Below are 26,156 nucleotides of genomic sequence, written 5' to 3' on the forward strand. Positions count from 1 at the left end.
ACACGTCGGCGGTCGGCGGCGGAACTGAGGCCGGATGTGCCAAGATGGCGGCGGCGGGGGGGCACGGAGCTGCGACCGCGAGGGGGGGCGGCGCTCGGCGCTGAGGGGATCGGCCGGCGGCGGCCGCCAGGTACGGCGGGAATGGGCTGTGAGAAGGGCGGCGCGGGGAGGGAGGGCTGAGCGGCGAGCGCTGGGCTCGAAGTGCCGGCACCAGGCCCGGGAGCGCTCCGTGCCTCGCAGGGAGGCGGCGGGGCGGCGGTGGGGCCGGGAATCCCGAACGGGCCGAGTGTGTAACGTGGGGCCTGGAGCCGATCGTGGGGCAGGGTCGTACTGATGTGCGTCGTCGTGGCCGACTCACGGACAGAAGGGGCCCCGCCTGGGCCCGCACCCAGCAGAACTTCTTCAGACGGGGGTTGTGTGCTGTTGTTGGTTTGTCGCCCGTGTGAGGGCTCAGGTGTGTCTGCTTTGCTGGAGCAGAGCTGGTGCTGGCTCAGTCGGGTGGCTGCCTGAAGATGCAGGGATCTGCTGGCGATCTGGTGGTGGAATAATTAACGCTTTTATTTTTTGTTACCACCAGTCAATCCCATTAAGCTTTGTGCTTCTGGTTCCCAAAGGGTTCTTCTCCCAGCGCAGCCGTGGTTCCTGCTTATGAGGCAGGCAGGAAGCAATGAGCGGTGTTAAGGCAGAACGTCCCCAGTCTGTTTCTGCTTGTACGCAGCTGTTTGCATTGGGAAGAACTGAGAAACTTGTGGCCCAAAAACTGGTCATAAAGGTGCTCAGTAACCTGCTTTGTGGGCACGTTTGTGTTTTAGAGCAGCTTATCTAGCATTGGGAATGGGATTAAATTAATTCTCCCCAAGTTTATTTCTTAGTATCAATAGAACTTCACAGAGGACTTTGAAGTAGTGAGTATAGGCATATTAGATGAATTTAACCTTAGCCTTGTCCAGACAGTAGTTCTGGTCATTTTCTTTCTTTTCAGTAGTGTTTTCTTGGCATATCTGGAAACAGTTGTTGTTGCTGGTGATTAATGTTTATCAGTCTGGTCTACTATCCATTAATAAACAGAAATTAATAATCAGAAAGTGCAGAATTACTGAACTAGATAAGGCAAAGAGTTGGATCTTTGGTTATGTAGTGACGTAGAATTTTCTTACAGGCATTTCTGTGGATTGGAGGCAGGGAGGATCGGTATCTCTGAGCTGATATCTTCTGTTTGAGCTAAACTGCCATGGGCACGCTGGTTTTATTTGGACTTACTTCTTCAGATATTGCATGCTTTTACTACTGTGTGCAGTCTGTTAATATTAACTTTTCTTCTGCAAGGAATCTGGTGCCCTCGTGTTGAACCTCTGTAATGCAGTGATAGGAATCTTGTTATGGGGATTCTAAAGCAGAGCTGAGAAAGAAAACTCACACAGACTTTAATTAGCTAATTACTAGTACAGGTTGTTACAAGAGTGGGAAAAGTGTAAGGGTTTTGTGTGTGTGTACATCTGGTAGGACAGGAAGGAATGAAGCCCACATCAGAAACTTGGAGTTGGGTATCTGAGTTATAAAACAGTTTGCTTTTGTGCTTGATTACTTCACAAATAGTTTTTCTGTTAATAACAAGATCTGAGCTTAGGGTTTGAAGCAGTCAAACAGGTCTATGAAAAGTGTGGATAACGAGAAGCGATGGAGAGACCCTGCCTCTGCTGATTGGTGTTCTTGGCCCTTTGGAAGAGAAGCCTAGATTATACACTGGTATGTTGGGTTCTTTGGTGATGAGTAGGAGAGATGTTCCGCAGGGTGAGCTGTGCTGACTCTGATACAGTCTGTACAAATTGTGCTGTCTGTACAGCATGCTTTTTTTCGTAGTAAGTTTTCATTATATATCTACGAAATGCATGTAGATAAGCAGCATTCACTCCACTGTCTTTTTGTTAAACCAGAATTATTATTATTTTGCATTTAAACTTTTCTACTGCTGTTAAAATTACACAAGTGTGACTTTTCTATACGAGTTCCTAACCAGCCATCCCTGGAGGTGCCAAGGCTGGGCTGGATGGGGCCCTGGGCTGCCTGACCTGCTGGGGAGCAGCTAGCTTGTGGCAGGGGCTGGCTGGGCTTTAAGGTCCCTCCTCACCCAAACCATTCTGTGAAGTTCTTGCTGGCTGAGCTGGAGCTTCTGTACCTGTCCTGCAGTGTGACTGTCGCTCTGTGGCACTGTGCTGAAGTCCTGCTGAGGTGAAAGTGAGAGCATCGATTAATCAGTAGGTGTGGGTGGGAGTGGATTGCATTTAATATTTTTAAATGCAGTTCTGCTATTGTGCAGCAGAGTTCATCTATGTGAGAGAATATTTCTGATGAACGCAGTTTTCTTTCTCAACAGCTACTGCTGTCCTGAACGATATTTTATTTATTTAAACAAAAATGGGACACGTTCTGTTCAAGTGAGGAACGTTCGATGAGCTCCTTCTTGAGTGCTTCTCATCTGACCTGTAAAAAGATCCGTTCAGTTGAGCAATAATGCAGCAGAGGTTAGGAAGCACTGTTTCTAACAGTAACATTTTCTCAATGCATTTGAATTACATTCAGCATACCATGGTGCTTGCAGATGCTGTTGGTTCTGACTGTTGCTTCCTTTTGCCTTTTCAGTGTTTGGTGTTTCACTCAGTGTTAAGCTTCATTAAAACGGTGCTTGGATTTAGAATTACAATGCTGGGTGTGAATTTCTTATATGTTCTAGAGAGCAGAGACATCTTTTGTTTGTTTTGTTTCTAAGGTAGAAGTTGCTGAAGTGGGACATACATTGCAGGAAAGGAAAATGACTTGTCATGTTTTTGTCCTAACAGAGTGCAAGAAGGAATTTGTCTCCAGCATCCACTACTTGTTTTTCATCTGGCATCTGACCCTGCTGGAAGGCCACCATGCAGCAGCCTCCACAGACTGTTCCAGCAGGAGCAGCAGCTCCACCTCCTGCAGGCATTGCTCGGAACACGTACTGGAGAAGCACGTCGCTCAGTAAACGAGCAAATGCAACAGCTGCCCCGGTGCAGCCTGTGACAGACCCTTTTGCCTTTGGCAGACAGACTCCGCAGGGTTTTACTGCCCCTTTAGATAATCCATCCAAGGGCAACGCACTGGTTATGCAAAGTTCTTCCCCAGCGGCGTTTCCTCAGCCAGCCGTTGTGCATTCTTCGCCAGCTCACGTAGGGGACAATCCTCATGGACTGCATCCGTCACTGCCAGCTTCTGTATCTCAACCAGGAGCAAACAGCAGTACGTTTTCTAATGTTCCAATTCCTGCTCCATCCCCAGGATACGTTACAAACAGCACTGCAGACCTGCATCCAAATGCGGATCTCGGACTCCATGGGTCTGCAGTACCTTCTTCTGGACCCCCTGCAACAGCACTCTTCCCTCCAGCTCCTCAGCAGCCCGTGTCTCAGTGGAGACCTGTTCAAGGTAACCTGCAATCTCCAGTTCGAAATTTTGTGCCCTATTCTGAACCACATTCTCAGACTGACATTCATAACGTTTCCCAGTCTCCTGTTAGCACTTCTCATCCTCCTCCGCAGACTAATTTACAGCGTGGTCCTGTGCATCAAGGAGTTCCACAGAATGCTGTGCAAGCGCCTTTAGCTGTTGGTTGTGAAAAAAATGGGAAAAATGGCTCTGCAAATAGTGGTCATCACATGAACAGCTTCCAGCCTGGAAATGTCTTTAGACAGAACACAGAAACGACAAATGCTTGGTTAAATCAACCTTACCAGGAGCAGTTTTACCCACAGCCACCGTTGCAAGACTCCAGCTCTGTCATTCCTACAGCTCAGGAAAATAACCTCCAGAAACAGTCTCCAGGTATGTCTGAAGCATCAAATAGACCTGTTCCCACAGACCAAGACTCAGGAACCCTTTCCATGTTTTTCAAAGGGGATGAAGCAGAAAATGAAGAAATACTTTCATCTGAAAAAAATTACATGGTTGAGAAACCTGAGTTTGCTTGTCAACCACATTCATCACCCTTGTATCACCAGCCGGGGCATCCTCAGCGGGCTCCAGCTAACGTTCTCTCTCAGGCTCAGATGGGTACAGGTTCAGCCAACGAGATGATACAAAAAGGGATGGATGTCCAGTATTTTCCTAAAATTCTAAGTCAGCAGGAGGCACAGGCTGCTAAGCAATCGATGTTTGTTAGTGATGGCAAAGCAGGTGTGGGTGATGCAGCTGGGAATGGTGGGTCACAGTATGAAAACGTGGAGAACCTGGAGTGCATACAGAACCAAGAAGTGCTGCCAAGTGAGCCGCGTAACATGAATGCTTCATCCCCTTCTGCTCATCCTGATCTGTACAGATATGGGTCCTTACCGGGTCAGGTGCTTCCGAAGAATGCTGTTGTGAGCCATGCTGAAGGAGGACCAAATCTGGAGGCACCTGATTCATTAGCTCATCCTGTACGACCAGATAGTGTGTCTTCAAACTATAGCAACATCAGCCATAGGAGCGCTTCTAGCTCAGCAAGGCCTCAAGAGCAGATTGGTACATTTATTCAGCAAGAAAGCGGGAAGCCCGATGAGGAATCTTCTGCTTGCTTCTTTAAGCAGATAGACTCTTCTCCTCTGGGAGATGATTCAAGTGAGATCAACCCAAACAAGAGCTACCATGGTAACCTGTCCCAGCCTCCAACTCCGAGTCCTCCTAAGCCCACAGGAGTATTTCAGACGAGTGCAAATAGTTCTTTTGAACCCGTGAGGTCCCATGGAGTTGGTATAAAACCTGCAGAGATTGACCAAGCAAAAATGGTGGTTGAATTAAGGGAGAACCACCCGAACCAGAAGAGCACCAAGAAGGGTACAGCTATGCCTGCTGCATCACCTGGCAATCTTGAACAGCCACCAGATAATCTAGAAACTATTTTCATGCCTCAGGTATACCCTCTGCCTCTAGCAGTCCCTGGTGAAGCTGGAAATATATTGCACTCTGGACCTGTTATGGAAAACATGCAGTCTTTGTCTGAGAGAAGGTCCTCCACAAGGGCTCAGGGAGCAATTAAGAAGTGTGATAGCCCAGCAACAACTCTGTGGGCTCACAATGAGTTACCTAATTTTGGAGGAAATGTTCTTCTAGCTCCTGCTGCTCCTGCAGTTTATGTACCTGCCAAACAAACTGTAGAAGTAATTCAGCCACCGGAAGAAGGCCTGTCTAATCAGCAGCCAACCAAACCAGGGAGTATTGCTGTGCAGCCTTCCCAAGATGGAAATATATCATCTGAAAATCTTGAGAATCCTCCCAAATTGGGAGAAGAAGAGGCGCTTCAGTCTCAGGCAAGTTCTGGTTATGCAAGTTTGTTGTCTTCTCCACCTACAGAGTCTTTGCAAAATCAGCCTATCCTAATTGCTCAGCCTAATCAAAGTTATAACTTGGCTCAGCCAATTAATTTTTCTATTTCTCTATCTAATCAGCTAAGCAGCAATGAGAACAGTCAGCCAATGAAGGATTCCAGGGTTGGGGACAAGCCTTCAGTTGGTCCCCAAACATCACATGCTGGTGGAATCATCTCTGGGGAAAATGCACTGTTGCCTGTGATGCAAGTTGGATCTCTGTTAGCTAATGCTCCTCCAAATAGTAATCTGTTAAAACATAATTTATTACAAAGCCCTGTTAATTCCTCTGATATCGCTTCTAATCAGCCTGCAAACTTGCTCGTGAAAACACCATCTAATTTAGCTCCTGAAGGGCAAAAGAATGTTAATTTTGAAGGTTTTGCTCCTGAATTTGCTAGCAAGTCAGGGGCTTATTCATCCATCTCTCCTGGGATGAATCTTCCCAGTGGAAACACAAGTGCATTGCTTCCACCTGTTAATTCTGTAGTACAGACCAAAAATTCTGTAAATCGTTCAAATAGCAAAGAAGAAGCTGCTGGAGTGCTTGATTTTACAGTGTCACGGACGTTGGAGAAAAGCAGTGCAAGTAATTCCGTGCAAGTGCATAATCAGCTGCTTTCTGGTGGTCCTGTGCATCCTCAACAGCCAGCTGGCAGTGCTGGTCAAGCTGGTCCCGAGGTGCGTGACAAACAACATTTCTATCAACAGGTGACAAAAGATGTACAGCATCAGGCTGTGCCAGACAGAGCTGTACAGGGAGCATTGCCATCCCAACCACAAATGCAGGCAGCTCAGATGCCGGCGTCTTCTGGGCAGTCCTCAGCTTCTTCAAACTACCAGACTGCAGCAGGGCCGAGAGGCGCGCAGGCGTCCCAGCAGTGTGAGAACCAGGAGCCCAGGAACCAAGAGGCAAGTTCAGCACAGCTGCCCAGCCCCGATAAGCAGCCGGGCTCTGGACAGCCCTCAGCTGCTGTGGCTCCCACAGCTCCTGCCACCACCGGTCAGCCAGCGCTGCCAAGTGCACAGCAAGACCTGCAGCGTCCTCCCCTGCCTCAGACTCCTCAGGATGCCTTCGGTCCACCTCAGAACCCTTATTACTACTACAGGCATCCTTACGATGCTTACCAGCCTCCGTATCCACCACCTTACCCTCCTCCAGATCCCAGGACAGCAGCTCATCTGTATTACCTGGTAATTTTTCATTTTCTCCTTTCTTCTCCCCTTGATATCAGTCATTTTTGTCTTTGAATTACAAGTTTTAATAGTTATATAGGGGTAAACATTCCGTATGGCATTCGTGTCAAGACTTAACTACAGGCAAAATTTAATTGCAGTAATAACTTAAACTATGAAGGTACTTACAAGTTTAAGCAGTTGCTAATATTAATTGTAGTTGGCAGAGATGTTCAGATATTGCTCTCATCTGCTGCCTCAGTTATTGGCAGTTTTGCAGCATGACCATCACAGTGGTAGAAGTAATGTTTCTTTCTTAAGTTTTGGATATGAATGGACTTGGATATACCTTTCCATGAGGAATACCAAAATCTATCCTGTAGACTACTGGTCTGCATCTCTTTGTCTTGTCACGGCTGGGGTGTTTGTGGCAATTTGCTTATGAAGGTTTATTCTTGAAGCTGGGAGGCCTCTTACCTTACCTGTCAATGTCTCTTCTAGGAGGATAGCTATGGACAGTATGACCCACGGTACAGGTACTACGACAGCAGCAGCACTGCTTATATGGAGCCTGGCAGTTACCGGTATTCTGAGCCTGAACGTCCTAGCTCCAGAGCCAGTCACTGCTCTGATAGGCCCTCTTCTAGGTATGCAATCCCTAAACTGAATGAAGTCTGGTATGTTCTAAAGCACTGAGTGTAATTGTGCCTCAGAGTTGTATGGCGTAAGTTGCGGCGAGGAAGTTCAAAAACTCCTTCTGCGTTGCCATAGGGAAGTAAGGTATCAAATGGCACGTCTGAAAAGGCACTGTTAGGATTCCAGCTGTCTTTTCTGTTGCTGAAGCTCACTGCTGCTTTCATCCAGCTCTCTAGCTGGTTGTTAGCTTTCCTGCCAGGCAGAAAGTCACTGCAGCAGACTTAGTGCTGAAGTTAGCTCTGTGCACTTGTGCTGTGAAAGAGCAGCGTGTGCAGCTCATGGGTTTCTTAATCAATGCCAGTTTTTTTTCTTGCTGGCACTTAGAGTGGTTCTCTGGTTCTGTTCATAAATGGCACTTTGGCAAACTTGTGTGGGCTTTGCTTGATAGGCAGAGCAGCACGTGTGGCTCACTGAGACAGGGATGAATCCAGTGAAAATGTACCTGGTGTTGTGTCAAGTGAATTTGTGTGATTGTTTCAGCTTTGTGAACAAGCTTTTAGTGGACGTCAGGCATGAAAAAATGGGAGCTGTAATCTGGTTAGTTGTGTGAAATAAGAAATTTCAGAGAGAAGCAGTGTTTAAATGCTGCTTGCAATTACTACGTAAAAAGCAGAAATGAAATCCCTAGTATTTCTCAGAAAGCAGCAAATCACCTGCCAGGGATTGCTGGGTCTTGATCATTATTGCCCAGGTGATTTGTGTGAATTTCCAATTCATGATGAAATATTACTGCTGTATTATCCAGTGAGTAAATTGCAGCTTTCCAAGAGACCCCCAGAGAGCACATTCTGGAAATGATGTAGTATCAGTAGTATTAGTCTGTTGTTCTGGGTGGATCTCTCATGGGGCAGATCTCAAATTGAAAGCAAAATTCTACTTACTGTAAGATTGTAGAAAGCTTTGGCTCTGAGGAGTAGAAAATAAAAAGAGAAAAGGCAGAACCATGTGTGCTAACTTCTACTGTTGTCTGAAGTGAATCTCAGTGCATTGTGACCTCTCGCAATGAGATAACATCTAGTAGCACTGAGCTCAGCTCCTGCTGATTTGTGCTCTTCTTGGGTGTTATTTTTAAGAGGTTAAAATCTTCACGGTGGCTTTGGAGAGATCAAATCCTGCTGTCTGTCAGTGTTGGAGTGATGTGATGTGGATGTAGGCTGTAGCACAGCACTGCAGGACAGCAGCACAAAGTGTCCATGTCACACAAAGGTTGTGTCTGAGAATTTCCTGCAGTGTGTCAGTGATGCATTGATTTCCATAACAAATTGGTGAAGCAGATTCTTAAATTCAGTTTGGTGAGGTTAAGGGAGCAGCATCTTTCTGAGGGGGGCTGAGAAGACGGGTTGGGTGGATAAACCTGATCTGATAAGATCAAAACTCCTCTGCAAAGATCTGTGCTGTGCTAGCAAGCTTCCCACTGGTTTTTCTGGTGAGGACTTGTTTGGCTGCTTGAGAGCTTGCACTGTGCTATGAATGGAGTGTAGGAGAAGAGTGTGGAAGTTCCTGTCGTTGCACACTGTTTTCAGATCCCTTTCCTTCCTGTGCAAAGATGTATCTATGTATACGTAGGAGTCTTTGTGAATGTGTACACATGTGAATGTTTAGATCCACACAAACATGTTTTCATGCACGTGCTTCTGTACATGAATGCGTGTGTGCATGTGTACAAACACACCCGTACACACTGCGTTCTGTCTTTTCATCTGACATTGCTCTGCTGGCTTTGTTTCAAGAACTGTGGGGTAGTGTCTCAAAAATGGCATATGGTAAAAGCTTTTAATGGCCACGCTTTTCATTTTCCATCACAAGTGGTGTGACTTATTGAAGGTAACTACAGCATTTGTACTTGCATATCAGTGATCTGTTTTGTGTTTTTAGTCAGGTTCTTGTGGTTTTTGTCTTCGTTTGCTCAACCAGCAGTTCTGTAGTTCTTTGTATCTTCTGATGACTTCAGAAGGATCTAAGGAGGAATAATGACTTCTCATGCCTGTGCTCTTTCTTTCAGACAAGGATATCCTGAAGATTATTATGCAAAAACTGGATGGGCTGATTATTATCCAGGCTATTACCCGAGCACATATGATTATGGAGGTAAGGTGTCAACATGAGCTCTATTTTTCTATAGAGAGAAATTTGTGGAGAAAATGAATTTCAAGATTGGAGAATTATTGTTGGTTTTGTTTTTTTGTCATCACAAAAAGAAGCTGATATCCTTTCCACAATCAGAATAGCTACACTTGTTAGAAGTTGATCTTTGGGCCTGCTTTAGTACTTTAACACCATGCTATCTGTCCTGTACTACTTTTATTCAGCAGAAGTATTAATAGAAAACAAGGATTTTTCTTCCATCTCAGACTTATCTTTGCCTTGTCATTAAGAAGGCATTCTGTGCTGAGTGTAAAATTGTTTTACTTCAGTGCTTTGCAGACCTGCCATTTGCTGGCACGCATCTTTGGTGTTTAACCTGCAAGCAGCATTCTAGAAAAAATTTAGGTGAAGTGTGAACAGAAATTGAAGTTGGTTTTGTCCATGGTTACCTGGACGCTCCCAGGGCCCTTGTGGTGTTGGTGTTCTGAAGGCAATCGCTTATATGGTGCCAGTGAGGATTATAAGCGCAATCTGTCCGTATGCTGAGGCTCACTGAAGGCTGGTAGCTAACTGTAATAACCAAATCTTTCTGTTTCTGTCCAAATCAGCATGTAATTAAGGAGAAGGGAAAGAGAAGCTGTAGGTAGTGACTTCTAGTATCTAAACCATTTCTTTTTATCTTCCAAAGATCCGAGTCGTTGGGAACGTTACTCATCAGCCTATGACCCCAGGTACAGAGATCCTAGAAGTTATGACCAGAGGTATTTGTATGATGGTGAACACAACCCTTACCAGAAGAGAGAAGCATACCCATACAGCAACAGGTCTGTCCATTCAATCTGTGCTCTTTCCTGAGCTAGGGGAGAGAAGGGCCTAGGTGCTAATTATTTGGAGAGCTACCATTTATGTATGAATAAAGGCTCGCAGTGTAATGTTACGCATCTCACAGTTATTCTTGTTAGTTTTGCTTTAACATAAATAAATTAGGAACAACTGTCATATCAGCCTCAAGGATTTAAGGCAAATATGGTTTGTGGTTTTTTTTTTTTCCCCAGATAAGCATTCTTTGTTTGCCTAAAACAGCCTTGGAACATGACATTGGTCTTGATTTTGAGTATTCTAGATGAAGTTCTTTAAGCAGTCTCAGTTTGTTTACTGTAATAAATAACTCAATCTAGGAAGTAGTCTGAAAGTCCTTCTGAAGTTAGGTACGGTTTCCTTCTTGAGAGGTGTGCAGCAGAGTCACTTTCCTCTGGGATATGGTTGGGTATGTTTATTTTTGTTGTTCTTAGACATGTTGTTGTTCTTAGATGTTATTTTGGTTGCTGTTCTTTAGACATGACCGATACGAGGATCGTTGGAGATACGATCCTCGTTTCACTGGAAGCTTTGATGATGAAACTGAGCCTCCCAGAGATCCTTATGGTGACGAGTTCGACAGGCGCAGCGTTCACAGTGAGCATTCAGGTCACAGCCTGAGGAGCTCCCACAGCGTGCACAGTCACCGGAGCAGCTTCAGCTCTCGTTCCCAGCAGGTGAGTTTCAAAGGCTCACGTCAATACTTGGCTCTTTCAGCTTTGCTGGGTCTTTCTCTTAGGAGTGGGGAAGAAGTTAGAGATCAGTAAATCTTTATTTTTTTTTAATCTTGGAAGGATTGCGCTCTGGAAGTTAAGGCTGTGCTGTGATATAGTCGTGAACTTGGTGTTTAGCACAGCTGTCAGGAGATCTTTAACCAAAAGTGTACTCAGCTGTGCAAGTTGCCATGCATGCGTTGCTCTGTGAGAACTTTGCCCTCACTGTGCTTGGCTGTAGTTGATAATGCCTGGCTTTGTGTTATGTCACTTTTCTGATTGCAAGCATGGGATCTGTTAAGTCTAACCCAGCATTTGTATCATACTATCTTGACTTTAAAATCAAAACCAAATCTAGCTGATCTACCTATGCTATAAATACAAATACCTGAAAAAGAGAAGGAATATTCAGGACGTTGTAGTAGAGCTTTACTAGCAGATCACGTGTTGCATCGTGTTTCCTGTAAGTGTTAGGTTGTCCTCCTGTCTGAATTCCAATGGTTTCAATAGTACTGGAAGTGGTGTTGGTGATCATCTGGGCATTAATCTTCAGGCACTGAGTGCCATTTAGATACCCATCACATTTAATCAGGTGAGATTTTCTGTCAAAGATTCACGTTGATTCTGATCCATAGTTGCTGATCCAGCAACAGCTGAGCCTGGAAGCAGTGCCATAATGGTACTGCTGACACAAACACCTCGATGTTCTGTGGGGAGTGAACTGAACATACTTGAACGTGAACAAATAGTGGTGAAAACACTGAGGGAGGGAGAACACTAGCAGATGCTGTCTTCTATAGCCTATTGCACCAGGTGACTTGCAGGGTAGTGTTACCAAATGAAGTGATGTGGTAAAACTGTTCTAAGAGCCTTCTGAAGAACTGAAGTGGGTGGTGGGTGGGAGGGATGCTTGCTGTCTGGACCCACGCTTGCAGGATTGCTTGCTTTGTGTAACTTTGCTGCTGACAGCCACTAATATGATCTATTTAGAGCCAGCTGTATAGAAGTAACCACGATTTAACGGCTAATGTGTATGAAACTGCTGCACAGGCAGTGCCACTGCACACAGATTACCCGTATGGTGGATACGCTCCTAACTTTGATGGACAACAGCCTTTTACAGATTATGGCTACCCGACTGAAACTGGATGGTCAGCTGTAGATCAAGGTATTGGCACCACTGGGGAGGGAGGGGACTGTGAGGCTGCCTACTGGTGTGGTTTGTGCTTTTGTTTGTGGTCATAGTGTATGATACCATTTTCCTACACCCGTTGAGTCAATCAGCAGGAAAGTACTGCGACCTGCTGTGTGTGTGTGTGAGCAGAACTGGTCTGTTCTTAGCATAACTAGTTTTCATGGGAGGACAGTAGTTAGATGGCAGCGTTTAGATGGTGATTAAATCTTTCTTACATCTGTAAACATTGTTTAGATACGTTTTTGAGCTTCACTGCTTGTGCTTTCAAGGGGTGATTAAGATTTAAGTGAAACTTCAGATTTATCCACAATTTTTTTTTGTTTTAATCATTTCTCTGGAAGAGGTTTTCCAGAGTAGCCTCAGGTGCATCATTGGCTCTTTGAAGATGTCATGCATTTGTACAGAGATCTCACAGACACATCTGAGACAGATCCTGAGTTGAAACAATAAGTCAATCTTAGAGTTCTTTAATTCTTCAGTTTTCAGAAGATCTTTAGAAATTGGATGGAGCCAATTCATTTATTTTAATGTTTAGTCAAGTTGAATTTGGTTTTGTTTTTTTTACTTCAATTACAGGTCAGATCATCAGCTTTTCTTATTTTATCTTTTCTCCCTCCTTCAGTGCCCTTAAGGCCCTTAACGCCTGAGAAATTTTCAGTGCCTCATCTGTGTGCCAGGTTTGGCCCTGGGGGCTTCTTAATAAAAGTGCTGCCAAACCTGCCTTCAGAAGGACAGCCAGCCCTGGTTGAAATACACAGCATGGAGGTAATGCTTTAAAGAAAAACATGGGCAGTGAAATATTGACCTTTCTTTTTGTCGGGGTGGGAGGGAACTGTGATCTACAGATTGTTTTTATTATATATCAGTGCATGTTATCTTTCTGTATTTATCTGTTGTGTTTGATTTGTAGCTGTAAGTGGTAACTTTTAACAAGTCTCATGGTTTGTGTTTGTGTTTTAGACTATGATGCAACATTCTCCAGAGCAAGAAGAAATGAGAGCTTTTCCAGGTCCTCTTGCTAAGTATGTCCTAACAGACCTCAAAAAACTTCCTCACTTTTTAGATTCCATTTCCTCATCTAATATTTTATTGTCCTACAATTGTAAGTTGCAGGGCTTAAATTAACTCAAAATATTTCTTGTTTTCCACTTGTAAGAAACACTTAATTTGTTCCTGATACTAGTCACAATAGTGACACGAATGTTTTACTTGTTTCATTTTTTTTTTTCCAGAGATGACACCCATAAAGTGGATGTTATCAATTTTGCACAAAACAAAGCTACACAATGTTTTAAAAACGAAAATTTAATTGACAAAGAATCTGCAAGCCTGCTTTGGGACTTCATTGTACTGCTGTGCAGGCAGAATGGGGTATGTCTTACTGCTTGAGTTCTTATCTAGCCTAAAATACTTCACGCATGAAGATGGTATTTATGTAAAAGATGGCATTTATAGGTGGTCACCTATTCTGAACAGTTGATAGATTGGGAGCAGGTAAACTGCTCATTTGTGCTCAGAGGTTCTGACAGAGGCTTGCTGAATTGACGAGCAAAACAAAGGCAGTGTTGAAATAACAGTTGTTCTTGTTTGTTTCCCCCTGCCACACACAATAGACTGTTGTGGGAACAGACCTGGCTGAACTTCTGCTCCGAGACCATAAAACAGTATGGCTTCCTGGGAAGTCCCCTAATGAAGCAAATTTAATTGATTTCACTAATGAGGCTTTGGAACAAGTAGAGGAGGAATCTGGTGAAGCCCAGCTCTCATTTCTCACTGATAGTCTTATAACCACAATTGACAGTCTTGAGAAAGAAACAGAGAGGTTCAGAGAGCTGCTGCTTTATGGACGTAAGAAGGTGAGTGTCCATGCTGTTATTCCAGATGCTGTGTGAATGTTTTATTTTTCAAAAATCTGAAAGCTCTCAGTGAAAACTATTTTTGCAGCTTGCAGTGCATGCAATAATTCATGATGCTGCAGTTCATAAAGTTAAATTCTGGTGTGAGCATGTGGCCCAAGGAAATGTCAGAATACTACAGTAGAATGATTGCTGATTATCTGAGCTAAATATTAAGCTACCACCAGGAAACTAATCTCTGTGTTAACTTAGGATGCTTTGGAGTCAGCCATGAAGCATGGCTTATGGGGTCATGCTCTGCTACTTGCCAGCAAGATGGACAACAGAACACATGCAAGAGTGATGACCAGGTACAGCTTTGCTTGTTGTTAGTATGGTATGGTTACCTGTTCTGACAACGAGAGAGCTGGTGCTTCAGAAGTCTTGATGTTAAAATCATGAGTTAGCCGTTTAGCTTGTGCAAGATTTATGCTTTAGTTTTATTTGTGTATTGAGTTGATGCATGTAATCTGTTACTTTCACTTGTCTGAGGTCGGGAGGCTGTAAAATTAAATTTGAGAAGTTAATTGAAGGGATATTTGAACCCTATCATCCTATGGGCATGGAATTGATATATGTCATATTGGCAGGTCCAAGCAATTAATAATTTCTCTTAGTTGTTATCCTTTGGGCAATTGCTTATTCAGTGCAGGATTTTCAAACAGCACTTCCTTTTCTTACACTAAGCAAGATGAACAGTGACCGAATGTTCAGTGCAATTTAACTCCTTACCCAGTGTTTATTTCTTGTTTTTCTGTATAATGTCTCTCTAGGTTTGCCAACAGTCTCCCAATTAATGACCCTCTGCAGACTGTTTACCAGCTCATGTCTGGAAGGATGCCAGCTGCATCCACGGTAAGGTTCCAGTGTGAGCTGCAATTGAGTCTTAAAGAGATACTGTTATTAATGTTATTGATCATTGCAGTAAACCTTCCAGGTGCTTGCTCTAGGTCAGGTAAATTCTCTTAGTCCTTTTTAGGTTGGAACACTTAAACATGCAGAGTTCCTGCCACTGATTTCTGTAATTAATTCTTCTAATTTCAGTGCTGTGGAGATGAGAAATGGGGAGACTGGAGGCCACATCTAGCTATGGTGTTATCCAACTTGACTAATAACGTGGACTTGGAATCCAGGACCATTGCTACCATGGGAGACACTCTTGGTAACTCTTTAAGAATTAAATGAGGATGACTGAAAGAAAAGCCTTTGGAAAAAAAAATTAATTACTCAGCTGCTTTTTCTTCCTTTTAACAAACAATTGCTTTGTAAAATGTCAAGTGTGACAGTTCTGTACGGGCTTGTCTGTATTGTGAAGCTATGTGAATACAAAGGCAATTCAATATGTGTCATCAAGACATAATATTTTGAGTTCTATTGCTTATTTTTCTGCAGCTTCTAAAGGCCTGCTGGATGCTGCTCACTTTTGTTACCTTATGGCCCAAGTTGGTTTTGGAGTTTACACGAGGAAGACAACAAAGCTTGTCCTCATTGGATCAAATCACAGGTTTGGATTTCCCTTCTTAAAACAAACTTCTCTGATGCCAAGCAGAAAGGTTCGTGCCTAAAGAGTTGCACTGTGCCCCTCATCATCACTTGCAACAGCTGGCTTTGAGAACTGCCTGCTGCCCTGTTGCTGTTTGAGGAGCTGAAGTTACTTGCCCTGTGTTTGATGGAGCTATATTTCTGGCTGTATGTCTAATAGACAGATCTGTGTCATTGATAACGTTTATATTCTTCATGTGAAGTAATATTTCTCTTCTCCCATTCCGCAACAGCTTGCCATTTTTGAAGTTTGCCACCAATGAAGCTATTCAAAGAACAGAAGCCTATGAATATGCACAGTCACTGGGAACCCAGCCTGGCTGCTTGCCCAATTTCCAGGTGAAGATCTGTTCAATCCCTTGTTTTCTCAGACTTTTGTGATGTGTTAATCTCTCATACGTGCTTTATTCAACACACAAAATATTTTCTCTCTCTTGCAACATGAAATATTCACAAACAGGAGTGCAAGATGGCTTTTCCCTGTCCCATCAATCAGTATGCTTTTTTTTCCCTGTGATGCTTCCAAGAATGTTCTGACCACTTGCTTTATTTTGCTTGCTTTCTGTAGGTTTTCAAATTCATCTATGCTTGCCGCCTAGCTGAAATGGGACTTGCTGCTCAGGCTTTCCATTATTGTGAAGTGATTTCCAGAACTGTCCTTAAAAATCCGCAGTACTATTCACCTGTACTTATTGGCCAGCTAATCCAGGTAACACAGGGAAGATCTGCACGTTCGTAGCTTTGTATTGTAGGTGATAAGCTGTGGGTGAAGTTACCTCGTGTTGGCTGCTTAACTTTACAGCGCTTCCTTTTTCTAGATGTCATCGCAGCTGCGCCTGTTTGATCCCCAGATAAAAGAGAAACCTGACCAGGAATCCTTTGTTGAACCTTCATGGTTAGTAAGGCTTCGACACGTGGATGGACAGATCAAGGTAATTCAAGAACATGAAATATTCCCTTCTGAGGATTAATGTGAAACCAATTTTCAGTTACTTTATTTGTGTTGACAGCTACAAAAACTTGATGTTTGTGTGTGATGACCTCGTGAAATACTGTGTTGTAAAAGACAAGTATTATAACTGAAACCAAGAGGATTTAATATACTTTAGTGCCTTAAGATTTAGTACTGACTACCTTAAAAGGTAGTTATGTTACATAAAATAGACTTTTTTAGTACTGTAATGCAAGGAAAATTGCAAAGTTCATTAGATTGGTTAAAAAAACAACAAAGCAAACATGAACGAAGATGTTTATTGTGGATTAGTATAGCTAAACCAAGTGGAAGACAGTTATGTCAAGAGACCCACTAGCAATATGAAAATTGACCTAATTAACTATGCTTCTGTTAGATACAAAAACCTAAGTGTTTTGGTTGAACTTGATTTACAAGTGGATGACAGCTATTTTTTTTGACTAAAGAGTTAAAAGCAACAATTGCACTGTTTTCACTCTTAAGATTTCCTTTGCTGTACGTTCCCTTGGTTATGAACTCAACATCAGGTAGAATTAATAAGATCTTATTTTTGTGTGTGTGCAGGAAGGGGCAATAGCTTACAGCACAGACAGATCCACACCACAGCAGTACCCGTGCAGCACACCAAGCTCTGAATTGGACCATCCCAGTCAATATGATGGAGCAGGAGTTGGCCACGACGTGGGCCCAGGTGCTGAAAATGCCTTGTTAGCATCTTTGTTGCCCAACATGGCTCAGCAGATGCAAAGCGTGCAGCTGATGCCTTCAGGTTAGTTCTTACATCCCTCTGCACGACAAAGAGCGAAATAGGTATTTTGGGTTTCTAATATGAGGAACTCCTGAGAAGGACAGTGGAAACAGTGAGACTTCAGTTCTGCATTGTATGATCTTATTCACGGGTTGAAAGGTTCTGTTTAGTTGTAATCCTTGACTTTTTTGTGCCTTAGCTCCTCAGGCTATACTTGATGGGTCAGCTGCTGGGATTCCTCCTGGTGACCAGGATGCTGTCCAAAGTGTCCCTTTCTATCCCGTGGCCTCTCAGCCTATTGGGCCAGGACCTGGCTTTGCACCTCCAGGGTTTTCAAATCAGTACGGAGCTGAGCCATCACCACTGTATTTAGGGTCAACGCTGCCACCAGGAGGGCCACCACAAGAAACTGAACCACAGGAAGAGGAGCAGATGAACCTGGAAACAGGTCTGGAATCTTTGTGAATAGCTCCCTTTTTTTTCTAGGGGGAATGAAATATTGTAGGGTTTAATACGGAGCATCTCAACGTTTATAAAATAGTAAGAGAGGTCTTGGGTAATTGAGTTAAAAAAGATAATGTAGAGTTACAGAAATATCTGTGGGAAGCTTTAGTATTCATCCTGCTTGTTGGACTTATCTTAAAAGGAAGGTTGGAATCAGCAAATTGCAGTTGAGGCATGATGCAGAAAATTGCCTGTTTCATGGAACTGCTGAGTGCAGTGCAGCTGGCTGTTCTGTTTGTAAGGTCTGGAACTTGGAGCATCAGGGCTTCTGTCCTGGTCATCAGCTTCCAGGATCTTGTTAAACTCCCCACCCCCTCCCCTAGCTAACAGTCTAATTTTGCTTTTAAGGAATGCAGAGAATTGCCTCAGAGTCTCCTTCACGAAACTCTTTCCCTGAACAGAGAGAGGAAGATTTCTACAACAGAATGGCTAGAATGGTATTTTTATTTTATACATTTCTAGCAAAAGTCAGCTGCATTACATGTCTTTGCTAACACAAGGCATTGGGGATTTGTCTTGCACTTCATCTAGATTTTGAAGCTTTTTCTGCTTTGCTCTTCGTTCCCTTCAGTGAATAAAGAATCAAGAACTAATATGGAACTCTCAGCCATTTAACTGGATGAGGGTGCCATGCTGTTATCTGAAGAGCTTAGTGGTGGCTTTTTTCTGGCCTGTCTTCCCCTGCTACCTCTAAAACGATTCTTCAAGAAGAACTTGAAGCATACAAGTGAGACAACCAGTCACAGTTCTGTGAATGAACTCTCAAAGCACTGTGGTGACCAGCTTTTAATCATGACTGGAAATATGCCCAGTCAAATCAAAATTCCAAAAGCCTTGTTTACATGTATAGTATTTTCACTGCTTACATGTTTCTGAAGTTGGTATTTCCTTGGAAGTTATTTTAGTTTCTTGTTGGAGTGAATTAATATAAGCATTTTTAATAGGGGTACATTAATCAACTGATAAAGGTTGTGGAGGATCCTTAGCTATACTTATAAAAGAAATTGGTGTGGTTTTCTTTCGTTTGTTTCTCTTTTAGAGAGTTGCTGTATGTAGGGGTTGAAAGTGAGGAAGCTGGGGATGGAAGCACATCAATCACTGCCTGGTGCAGCAGTTCTGTATCTTGCCTCTTGTGGACTGATTGTCTGCACAGCAGTGACCTGATCTAACTTTTCAGTGCACTAGCTATATGGCAGTGTAATGACATGGTCAGACTTCAGCTCTTTTTCTGTGCCTCCTGCATGTCAGAAGGCATAGAAATACCCAAATAACCGGCTTGAATGTCTTGAATGCTGTGGGAATTTGTAATGAGAAGTGCATGTTGTACCAGCAGATACTGAGCTGCTTGCTTATTAAGCATGTCCTGGCTTTGTATCTAACCAGGCACCAGAACGAAGATCCAGATCTGCATCTCAGTCTTCAGCATATATGGTATGCCACCATTAGGGTGTTTGTTCTGCTGATTTCATAACCTTATGTGTATATGCTTTTTACTGATGTATTTATAACCTGTTACTAACTTTTCAAACAAAAAAAATTGTGTAGCAAGCTGGATTATTCTGTTCATTCCATCAGGAACAACTTTGTGCTCTCCTGTATATTTATAATACAGGGCTATGGACAAAGATCCCGGACAACTTCAGAGTCCTCTGCTCATTCTGTGGGACGAGAGAGATCTAACTCTGCAGCAAAGCAGCCGCCTCCTTCTCCACCTGATCCTGTAGGGAAGGAGACTAAGAAAGAAGTGAAAAAAGAGCCAGCATCTAGAAAGGTACACTTGATAAGGAAGGTGGTAGGAGGAGATTCTTGGAATACGTGGTCAGTCTCAGGCCAGGGCACTGATTGCAGAGCACCTGAGTAAACTGCCTCATGGTGTTTTTTGTCTTGACTATTGCAACCTCTAGATGTTACCATGTGCCCATGTTGTAATTTGTGCTACTGCTGCCTACCTTTACAAGCACTTCTGCTTGCACTACTAGCTGCTTGTTTTCATTGGGAATGAATTCAAAGCAACTTCCCTTTATTTATAAACAAACAAAACCCGTTTCTTTCATCCAGCCCTCAGCACCACAGCGGATTCACTTCTGCGTTCTCAGTATTTGTTTGTTTTTTCCATCTTATACCAATCCTTTTTTCCTGTTTTCTCAGATTGCTATTTAGGAGCATTAGTTGTCATCTATGGCCTATCACCTCAGAATCCTCAGAATTCCTTCTTCCCTATAGCTAGTTTAGCTGAGGACATCTTTCCTTTATTATTTTTTTTTTTCAAGTTAGAGTTGAAGTTCCTAACAGAAAACAAGTTACCAGATGAAATTGTCTTTTAAATTCCCTGTAAAGACAGTGTTGGGAGAACTGAATAGGTGTGCTTATATTTTAGACTGGTGCAAACTGGTTTCGCTGGCTGATGGGAAAAGGAAAGAATGAAGCTCACCTTCCAGACGACAAGAACAAATCAGTAAGGCCTTTAAACCACAAAGCTTTTGTGAACTGTAGGCTGTTCAAAATGGCTTCCTGGGTGTCAGGAAGAAAGAAGTGAAGAAGCGTGCATGAAACTTAAAATTGTGTTTATTTCAGCTTAGTTTGAAGGTCTAATCTTTGACTGTGATTTCCTTGCAGATTGTTTGGGATGAAAAGAAGCAACGTTGGGTTAATTTGGATGAGCCAGAAGAAGAGGTAAAAACCTGAACTGTTTGCTTCTCCAAGCTGACAGCTGGCTTACAGTTTTCTTTCACCTATTATTGGGTTTTATGAGCAGCATTTTACTGAATTTGGGTTAAAATGTGCCACATCTTGAAGCTCATAAACAGGTTACGTGTTTGTATAGTCTACTTACTTAGAAAACCATTTGTATCCTCAGATGCTTGCATGGATCCAGACAGCTGAGCTTAGGAGGGGGTTTATAGTAAACTTAGTTATGATGTGGTTAAGGGTTTTTTTTCTTGTTCTCCCTGCAGAGTAAGCCTCCACCTCCACCTCCAACAGGATTTCCTAAAGTTCCTCAGGCTGCTCCATCTGGGCCTGGAGGCCCACCCAGTGCCCCTGTCAACATGTTCTCTAGAAGAGCAGGTAACAGACACTTTTATGGTTGAAGTATGGAAGACTTCAGATTTTATGTTGTATAAAATATGAAGATAAAACTCTTGCTCCCAAACACCTCCAGAAAAGACAGCTGGCAACTCAGTGATGTTGTGCAGCTCTTGTGCCTAGCTTCTGCCTTGTGATTGCTGTCGCAGTAACTCTGTGGCTTGGAGATTGTTTGTATCCCTGCAGTATTATTTGCTGATTCTGAAAGACAGTTTAACCAGCAGGCAGTTGAAAATAGGCACAGGGAGGAATTACACAAGGCTTATTTCTGTTATTTCTGAATTTCTCTTAGCAGGAAGCAGAGCCCGTTATGTTGATGTTCTGAATCCAGGTGGAACCAAGGCAGGCGGTGCTGTTCCTGCACCATCAGACCTGTTTGCACCTCTGGCACCAATGCCAATTCCTGCCAATGTATTTGTTCCAAACGCAGGTATGTCATGAGTGGATAATTTGCCAACGTGTCTTAAGTAGCCTCTGAACATTTGATAGAGAAATTGGACTTAGTGGAGTTGAGCACTTTTAAAGCAAGGTTGATCTGGGATTGCTGTGAAACAAATTAGCAGGGCCTGTCTCTGTACCCTGCCATCAGAGGTGGTTTTTTATTTGCTTTGAGTTTACCAAAAGGCACCGAAACAAAGTAGGATTTTCTGTGCCTTTTTAAGCTTTTTTAGAGCCATCATAATAGGAAAATGTGAATAATATAGTGTTCCTGTTTTGCTAAACAAGTGCTCTCATTATTTATGATCTTTTTTCTAATTTCCTACATACTGTGTTGCACCAAGGCTGTTTCTGTGAATTGCATGCATCTCCTGCTTGCAGACTTGTAACAAAACTGAGGCATCTAAAAAATACTAATGCTACACTCTTTAAATTACCTCTTTTTTTTTCTGGTAGAAGATTGATGTTGTAGAAATTCAGTTCTGCTTATGACCCTGCTGCTTCTCTTTCTATGAAGTCAAGCACCCTGAGCTGATGTGTTTGGCTAAGTCTCATTCACTTTATAGTTCCAGGGGACCCTCAGCCAGTGGAAGGCAGTGGTGCAGCAGAGCAAACGCCAGCTGCAAACCAAACCAACCCAGATCCATCTGCAGCTGTTGATCAAGAGGTGAGTTAGGTTGAATTGCATGTGCAGGATATTCCAACTTTGTGTAAATAATTCATGGTTCCCAATGGAAGCTTCCTAGCTGCAGAATAAATAAAGCATGTTGTTGTTATATGCAAACATTTGCTACGTTTAGTTAAGGAATTGGATGAGGGAAGTGAAAATGGAGGTAGGGAGTGCATGAAGACTTGCATCTCCTAACTTGGCAGAGCTGCAAGGTTGGTGTGTGCAATGTGTGCAGTGTGTGCAATGTGTGCAGTGTGTGCAGTGTGTGCAGTGTGTGCAGTGTGTCAGGACATGGACCAGGAATGCAGGAAGTAGCCATGTACTGCGTGTTCCTTCTGACTCAATGGATTGCAATGCTGCTTTGCTTTGATGGGATTGTTACAGTAAAAACGTGAAATAGGATTGTGATCAGTTAGAGGAATGAAGATTAACAAATAGTGCATTGTTTTTCTTTAGTATTTAAACCCTGCAGTGGTTCCACCTGGATCTGGGCTTCCCGTTTCCAACCCTGATGGCTTCCAACCAGGCGAGGTAAGACTTGATCAGTGTAATTAGCTACTGACCTGTGCATTTCAACAATAGTGGTCTTACAGGGCTGTCTAACGCAGCAGTTGGATGGAATAGTAGATAATCTCACGTAGATTCCATTTACCTATAAAAGGTTGGACCTGAAATCTTGGTCTCTTCCAGCCCGGGCTGTTCTATGATTATGTGATTGATTCAGTGGCTGATGACCAGCCAAGCTGAAATCATACGGCTGCTTCCAAAATGGTACAACAGGCTCTTAAGTGCACAGAAGTTCAGCCTCAGTGTGTTTCTGTAGTGTGATCTGTTCTATAAGTAAACTTCTGAGTACCTTTTCAGAGTGAAATAGCAGTAGCACTTGAGGATGTCTGCTTGCCTTCGTGCATGCCTATAATTTCACTAATATTAAACGTGAGAGACAGATGAGAATAGATTGCAGTGTGCAGGCAGAGCACCCTTACCTTTATTCCTACTAAATGTTTTCTATATCCGTGTAATTTTGTGCTTTAAGAATCCATTTGATTTAAACTAACTTCTGGCTTTACGTTTTTAATTTTTTTAACGTGAAGTTGGTTTAACCTTTGGCAGAGTGAGACTTTTTATAATGAAGTAAAACAACTGAAAGCTTGGGGCAGTGACATGCATGACTTTTTTATTTGTGTTTTTTTGTATTTGTGTGTTCTTGCTGTTTTGTAGCTTTCGCGCTCTAGTTCAATGAGTTCATTATCACGTGAAGTAAGCCAGCATTTTAATCAGGTACATGTGGCTGGCTATTCTCATTTATGTCAACATATTTACTTTTCCCCTCTTTATTTTGCATTTGCTCATGTACTAATGCTGCTTCTAGCCATTTTCCCCTCTCGTTTCACTGAAATAACAGTCAATGTCAAAGTGACTAACGATGCGGTGTTCCTTTTAACACTCTCGTGTTAATGAGAATGCACGTAACCTGGGCATGCTTCTTGTTCACCTTCCTAAGAGAATCACTTAATAATGTTCATCAGCTCTTTCCTGGGATACCAACGTAGTCAATCAGTTAATAACAGCAAAACACCACCTCCCTAAATGACCCATGCGAGCAAATCCTTCTCATTCTGTGACTGCGTGTCTCAGGTTGGTAGTGATACCGTTCCCTTTTCATCTACAAAAGCCCCTGTAGGAATTAAAGGAATGCTTCCTCTCTGCTGTAAGTTTCGGTCCTGTGGGCTCGCTGTAAAAGGAATGACACAAAGTCTTTCTGATACTTCTTAGTAAAGCAAAACTTGACGTAGAGCGTTTGTTCTGGGGCAAGTCTCAGGTCTACTAACAGAGCAGAGGTACTAACTCAGTGAAGTTGCACTGGTGCCTTGTTCTGGTTTGCATGCTGTGGATTCTCAGAGCTGTTTACAGTGGATGCATGTGACATTGTTTTGCCTATTCCTACATCAAGCAAACAACATTAAAGATACGCGAGCTGTACCAGCACTTGTTGCAGTGTTACAATATGCTGCTCCGTTCGTATTGTTGGCATTATTTCTGTGAATATTTGCTCTGTGTGACTAAGCAAACCAAGTATGAGAGGCAGTGAAGCTCTGCAGTTTTCTAATTTCAGTCTCATCTCCTTTCTAGCCTGCTCCTGCACCGCCTTCGGGGGAGCCATCAGCAGGAGCAGTACAGTTCTACAATCCTTCTCAATTTGCACAAGTGAGTAAAGGCCTTCTTGCTACTTCAGAATGTTGAACAAAACCATAGGCTTGTTAGTCCTTCGAGTTCTAACAAATAAATGCTGCTGGAGCAAATCAACTGTGCTGAACCTTATTGCTTAGTAAAGGTAGACGTGGACTGAGGTCACTTAAAACGACTTGGTGTGGCCTTAAATATCAGTACAAATTCCATCTTCTTTTGGATAGCTTTTATTTTTTTACTGTTTAATCTGGGCTGCTGCATGTAGGATGTGGACACAGAGCAGTCTAGCTCCCTTAAAATAACAATTCTGGGATCAAGGCTTTACTGACAGCATCTGCATTTTGTCTCCAGTACGGCGTATTTTACACAATATTGGTTTTATTCACATCATGTTTTTTCAGTCTCCTGCAGTCACTGGAAGTTCAAGGCCAGGAAGAATTGGGCAGAGGAAGTATCCGACATTGAAGTAGTTTGGCTTTGTTTGGAGTTCTCATTCACCTCCTGGATATATGAAGAACTGCTCAGTCCTACGGCACGTATCAGAGCCAGCTGCAGGTGACATGACAGTAATTGAATGATGGATGATTTTTTTCCCATGGGTCTCCCAGCTTGCACCTCATCTACATAAATCATTACCAAACGTGGAATATATGTAACTCTTCCTTTTAAAGAACTGGCTAGAAATAGCTTCGCTGTGATAAAGAATAGACATGAGAGAGGGAATAGTTGTTGTCTGTTACAAAAACTATTCGTAAATTGCACAGGCAATTTATTCTTTAAAATTACTTTAAACCTTCTAGTGGGACTTTTGGAGAAGCAGTTTCAGGGATTCTTTAATTTCTGAAGGATGCTCCCCTCCCCGTGGGGGAGAACACGTCCACATTGTAACATGGCACTGTGGCCTTAAGAGGACCATGCAATTGTAATGCTTAGAAAACAGGACTTGGTTTATCAGTGTATGAAATTCAAGTTGCTCATTGGGGAAATGCCTCACGCTAGTTTGTTTTCTGAGGGGGGGAGGGGGCCACAGCTCATCCAAATAAATTGACCTATATCGAATGAAAACTGTGACTGTAATCTAATACTAATTTGATTTGGATCTTATCTAGTATGTATGTAGTTTGTGGTTTAGAGTACTTGTAAAGCAAACTGTATAGTCTGAAAGAAGCTCTCTGTATAATAGCTGATGCTGTACTATTTGATGGTGTTACTGAAGTGCAATACGGTTACTTGCTTTCTCTCAAACTTCTGGCACTGCATCACTGAGGTGGTAACAGCTGGGAAGCTCGCTTTCTCTTCCTCTTCAATGCCAGAATCAGCATAGTACTGTTCTTGAATTTCCATTACTAAAATAACCAAGGTCTTAAGTAGCTTACGGCTGAGTTTCAGATGTACTAAATGTAGGTGGGTTAGACCTCTGCCGCTGGACTTCACAATCCTTAGGTCTAATGTAGGAAACCTCAACCTATGATATGCAACTTTCATATCGACTGAAGAATCTGAATCATCTGCAAAGAGAGAAATAAACCTTTAAATATTTATTAAATCCTTAGGCCATATTTTATTTAGAATTTGCCACCAAACTGTTTGGTTTTTGGTTTTTTTTTTTTTTCTACTTGAATTTCTGCCCAGGAGTAGAAGCGCTGTGAATGTGGAATTGCCTGTGTTGGTCCCTGGTTGTTTTCCTGTTCGTGAGATCTCGATAGCCTTACATCCGTTGCAAAGGGGCTATGCAAAACGCTGGTGGGGGGAGCTGCAAACCTTTGCGTGGTGGGCCGGGCGCAGCGTGGTGACTTTTCTATGGCTGAAGCCTCTGGGCTCCCTCTAGCTTTCTCCTTTCAGTAGAGACTGCCAGACCTCTTAATGCAAGAAGGCTTCCTTTGAGCTGGGAGCGGCTATCTTTCCTAAGTGTAAGATTTGACACTGTAAATTCTTAAATAAAATATTTTGCGCTCTGGAGCACTTTCACATTTCGCTCCTCCCTGTGGTTCTTGCTTCAGTCCTCCAGCCGCGAGGGGGCGCT

At 43.0% G+C, this 26,156-nt stretch overlaps 1 protein-coding gene across 7 annotated transcripts; it reads left to right on the plus strand.

The window, feature by feature from the left end:
• Positions 1-26,101, plus strand: SEC16A (SEC16 homolog A, endoplasmic reticulum export factor). Of its 7 annotated transcripts, XM_052667520.1 has the most exons (33): positions 2-130; positions 2,838-5,309; positions 6,078-6,560; positions 7,044-7,189; positions 9,241-9,326; positions 10,012-10,147; positions 10,660-10,858; positions 11,885-12,062; positions 12,712-12,854; positions 13,050-13,111; positions 13,322-13,460; positions 13,703-13,945; positions 14,198-14,295; positions 14,758-14,839; positions 15,029-15,146; positions 15,377-15,488; positions 15,760-15,865; positions 16,095-16,235; positions 16,345-16,458; positions 17,064-17,268; positions 17,447-17,695; positions 18,100-18,188; positions 19,135-19,182; positions 19,364-19,522; positions 20,129-20,206; positions 20,368-20,424; positions 20,706-20,817; positions 21,128-21,265; positions 21,840-21,940; positions 22,400-22,474; positions 23,165-23,224; positions 24,077-24,151; positions 24,535-26,101. In XM_052667520.1, exons 2-33 carry the CDS (start codon positions 2,913-2,915, stop codon positions 24,601-24,603), a joined length of 6,498 nt encoding a protein of 2,165 aa, XP_052523480.1. In that variant the 5' UTR covers positions 2-130; positions 2,838-2,912; the 3' UTR covers positions 24,604-26,101. The 7 variants fall into 7 exon arrangements, with proteins under 7 accessions (XP_052523474.1, XP_052523475.1, XP_052523478.1 ...); XM_052667514.1 differs by having other exon boundaries at positions 1-130; positions 2,838-6,560; XM_052667515.1 differs by having other exon boundaries at positions 1-130; positions 2,838-6,560; positions 21,131-21,265.
• The last annotated feature ends 55 nt before the right edge of the window (positions 26,102-26,156 follow it).

Source organism: Tympanuchus pallidicinctus, unplaced genomic scaffold (genome assembly GCF_026119805.1).
Source record: "Tympanuchus pallidicinctus isolate F22 unplaced genomic scaffold, pur_lepc_1.0 scaffold8, whole genome shotgun sequence".
Classification (NCBI taxonomy): Eukaryota; Metazoa; Chordata; class Aves; order Galliformes; family Phasianidae; genus Tympanuchus; species Tympanuchus pallidicinctus.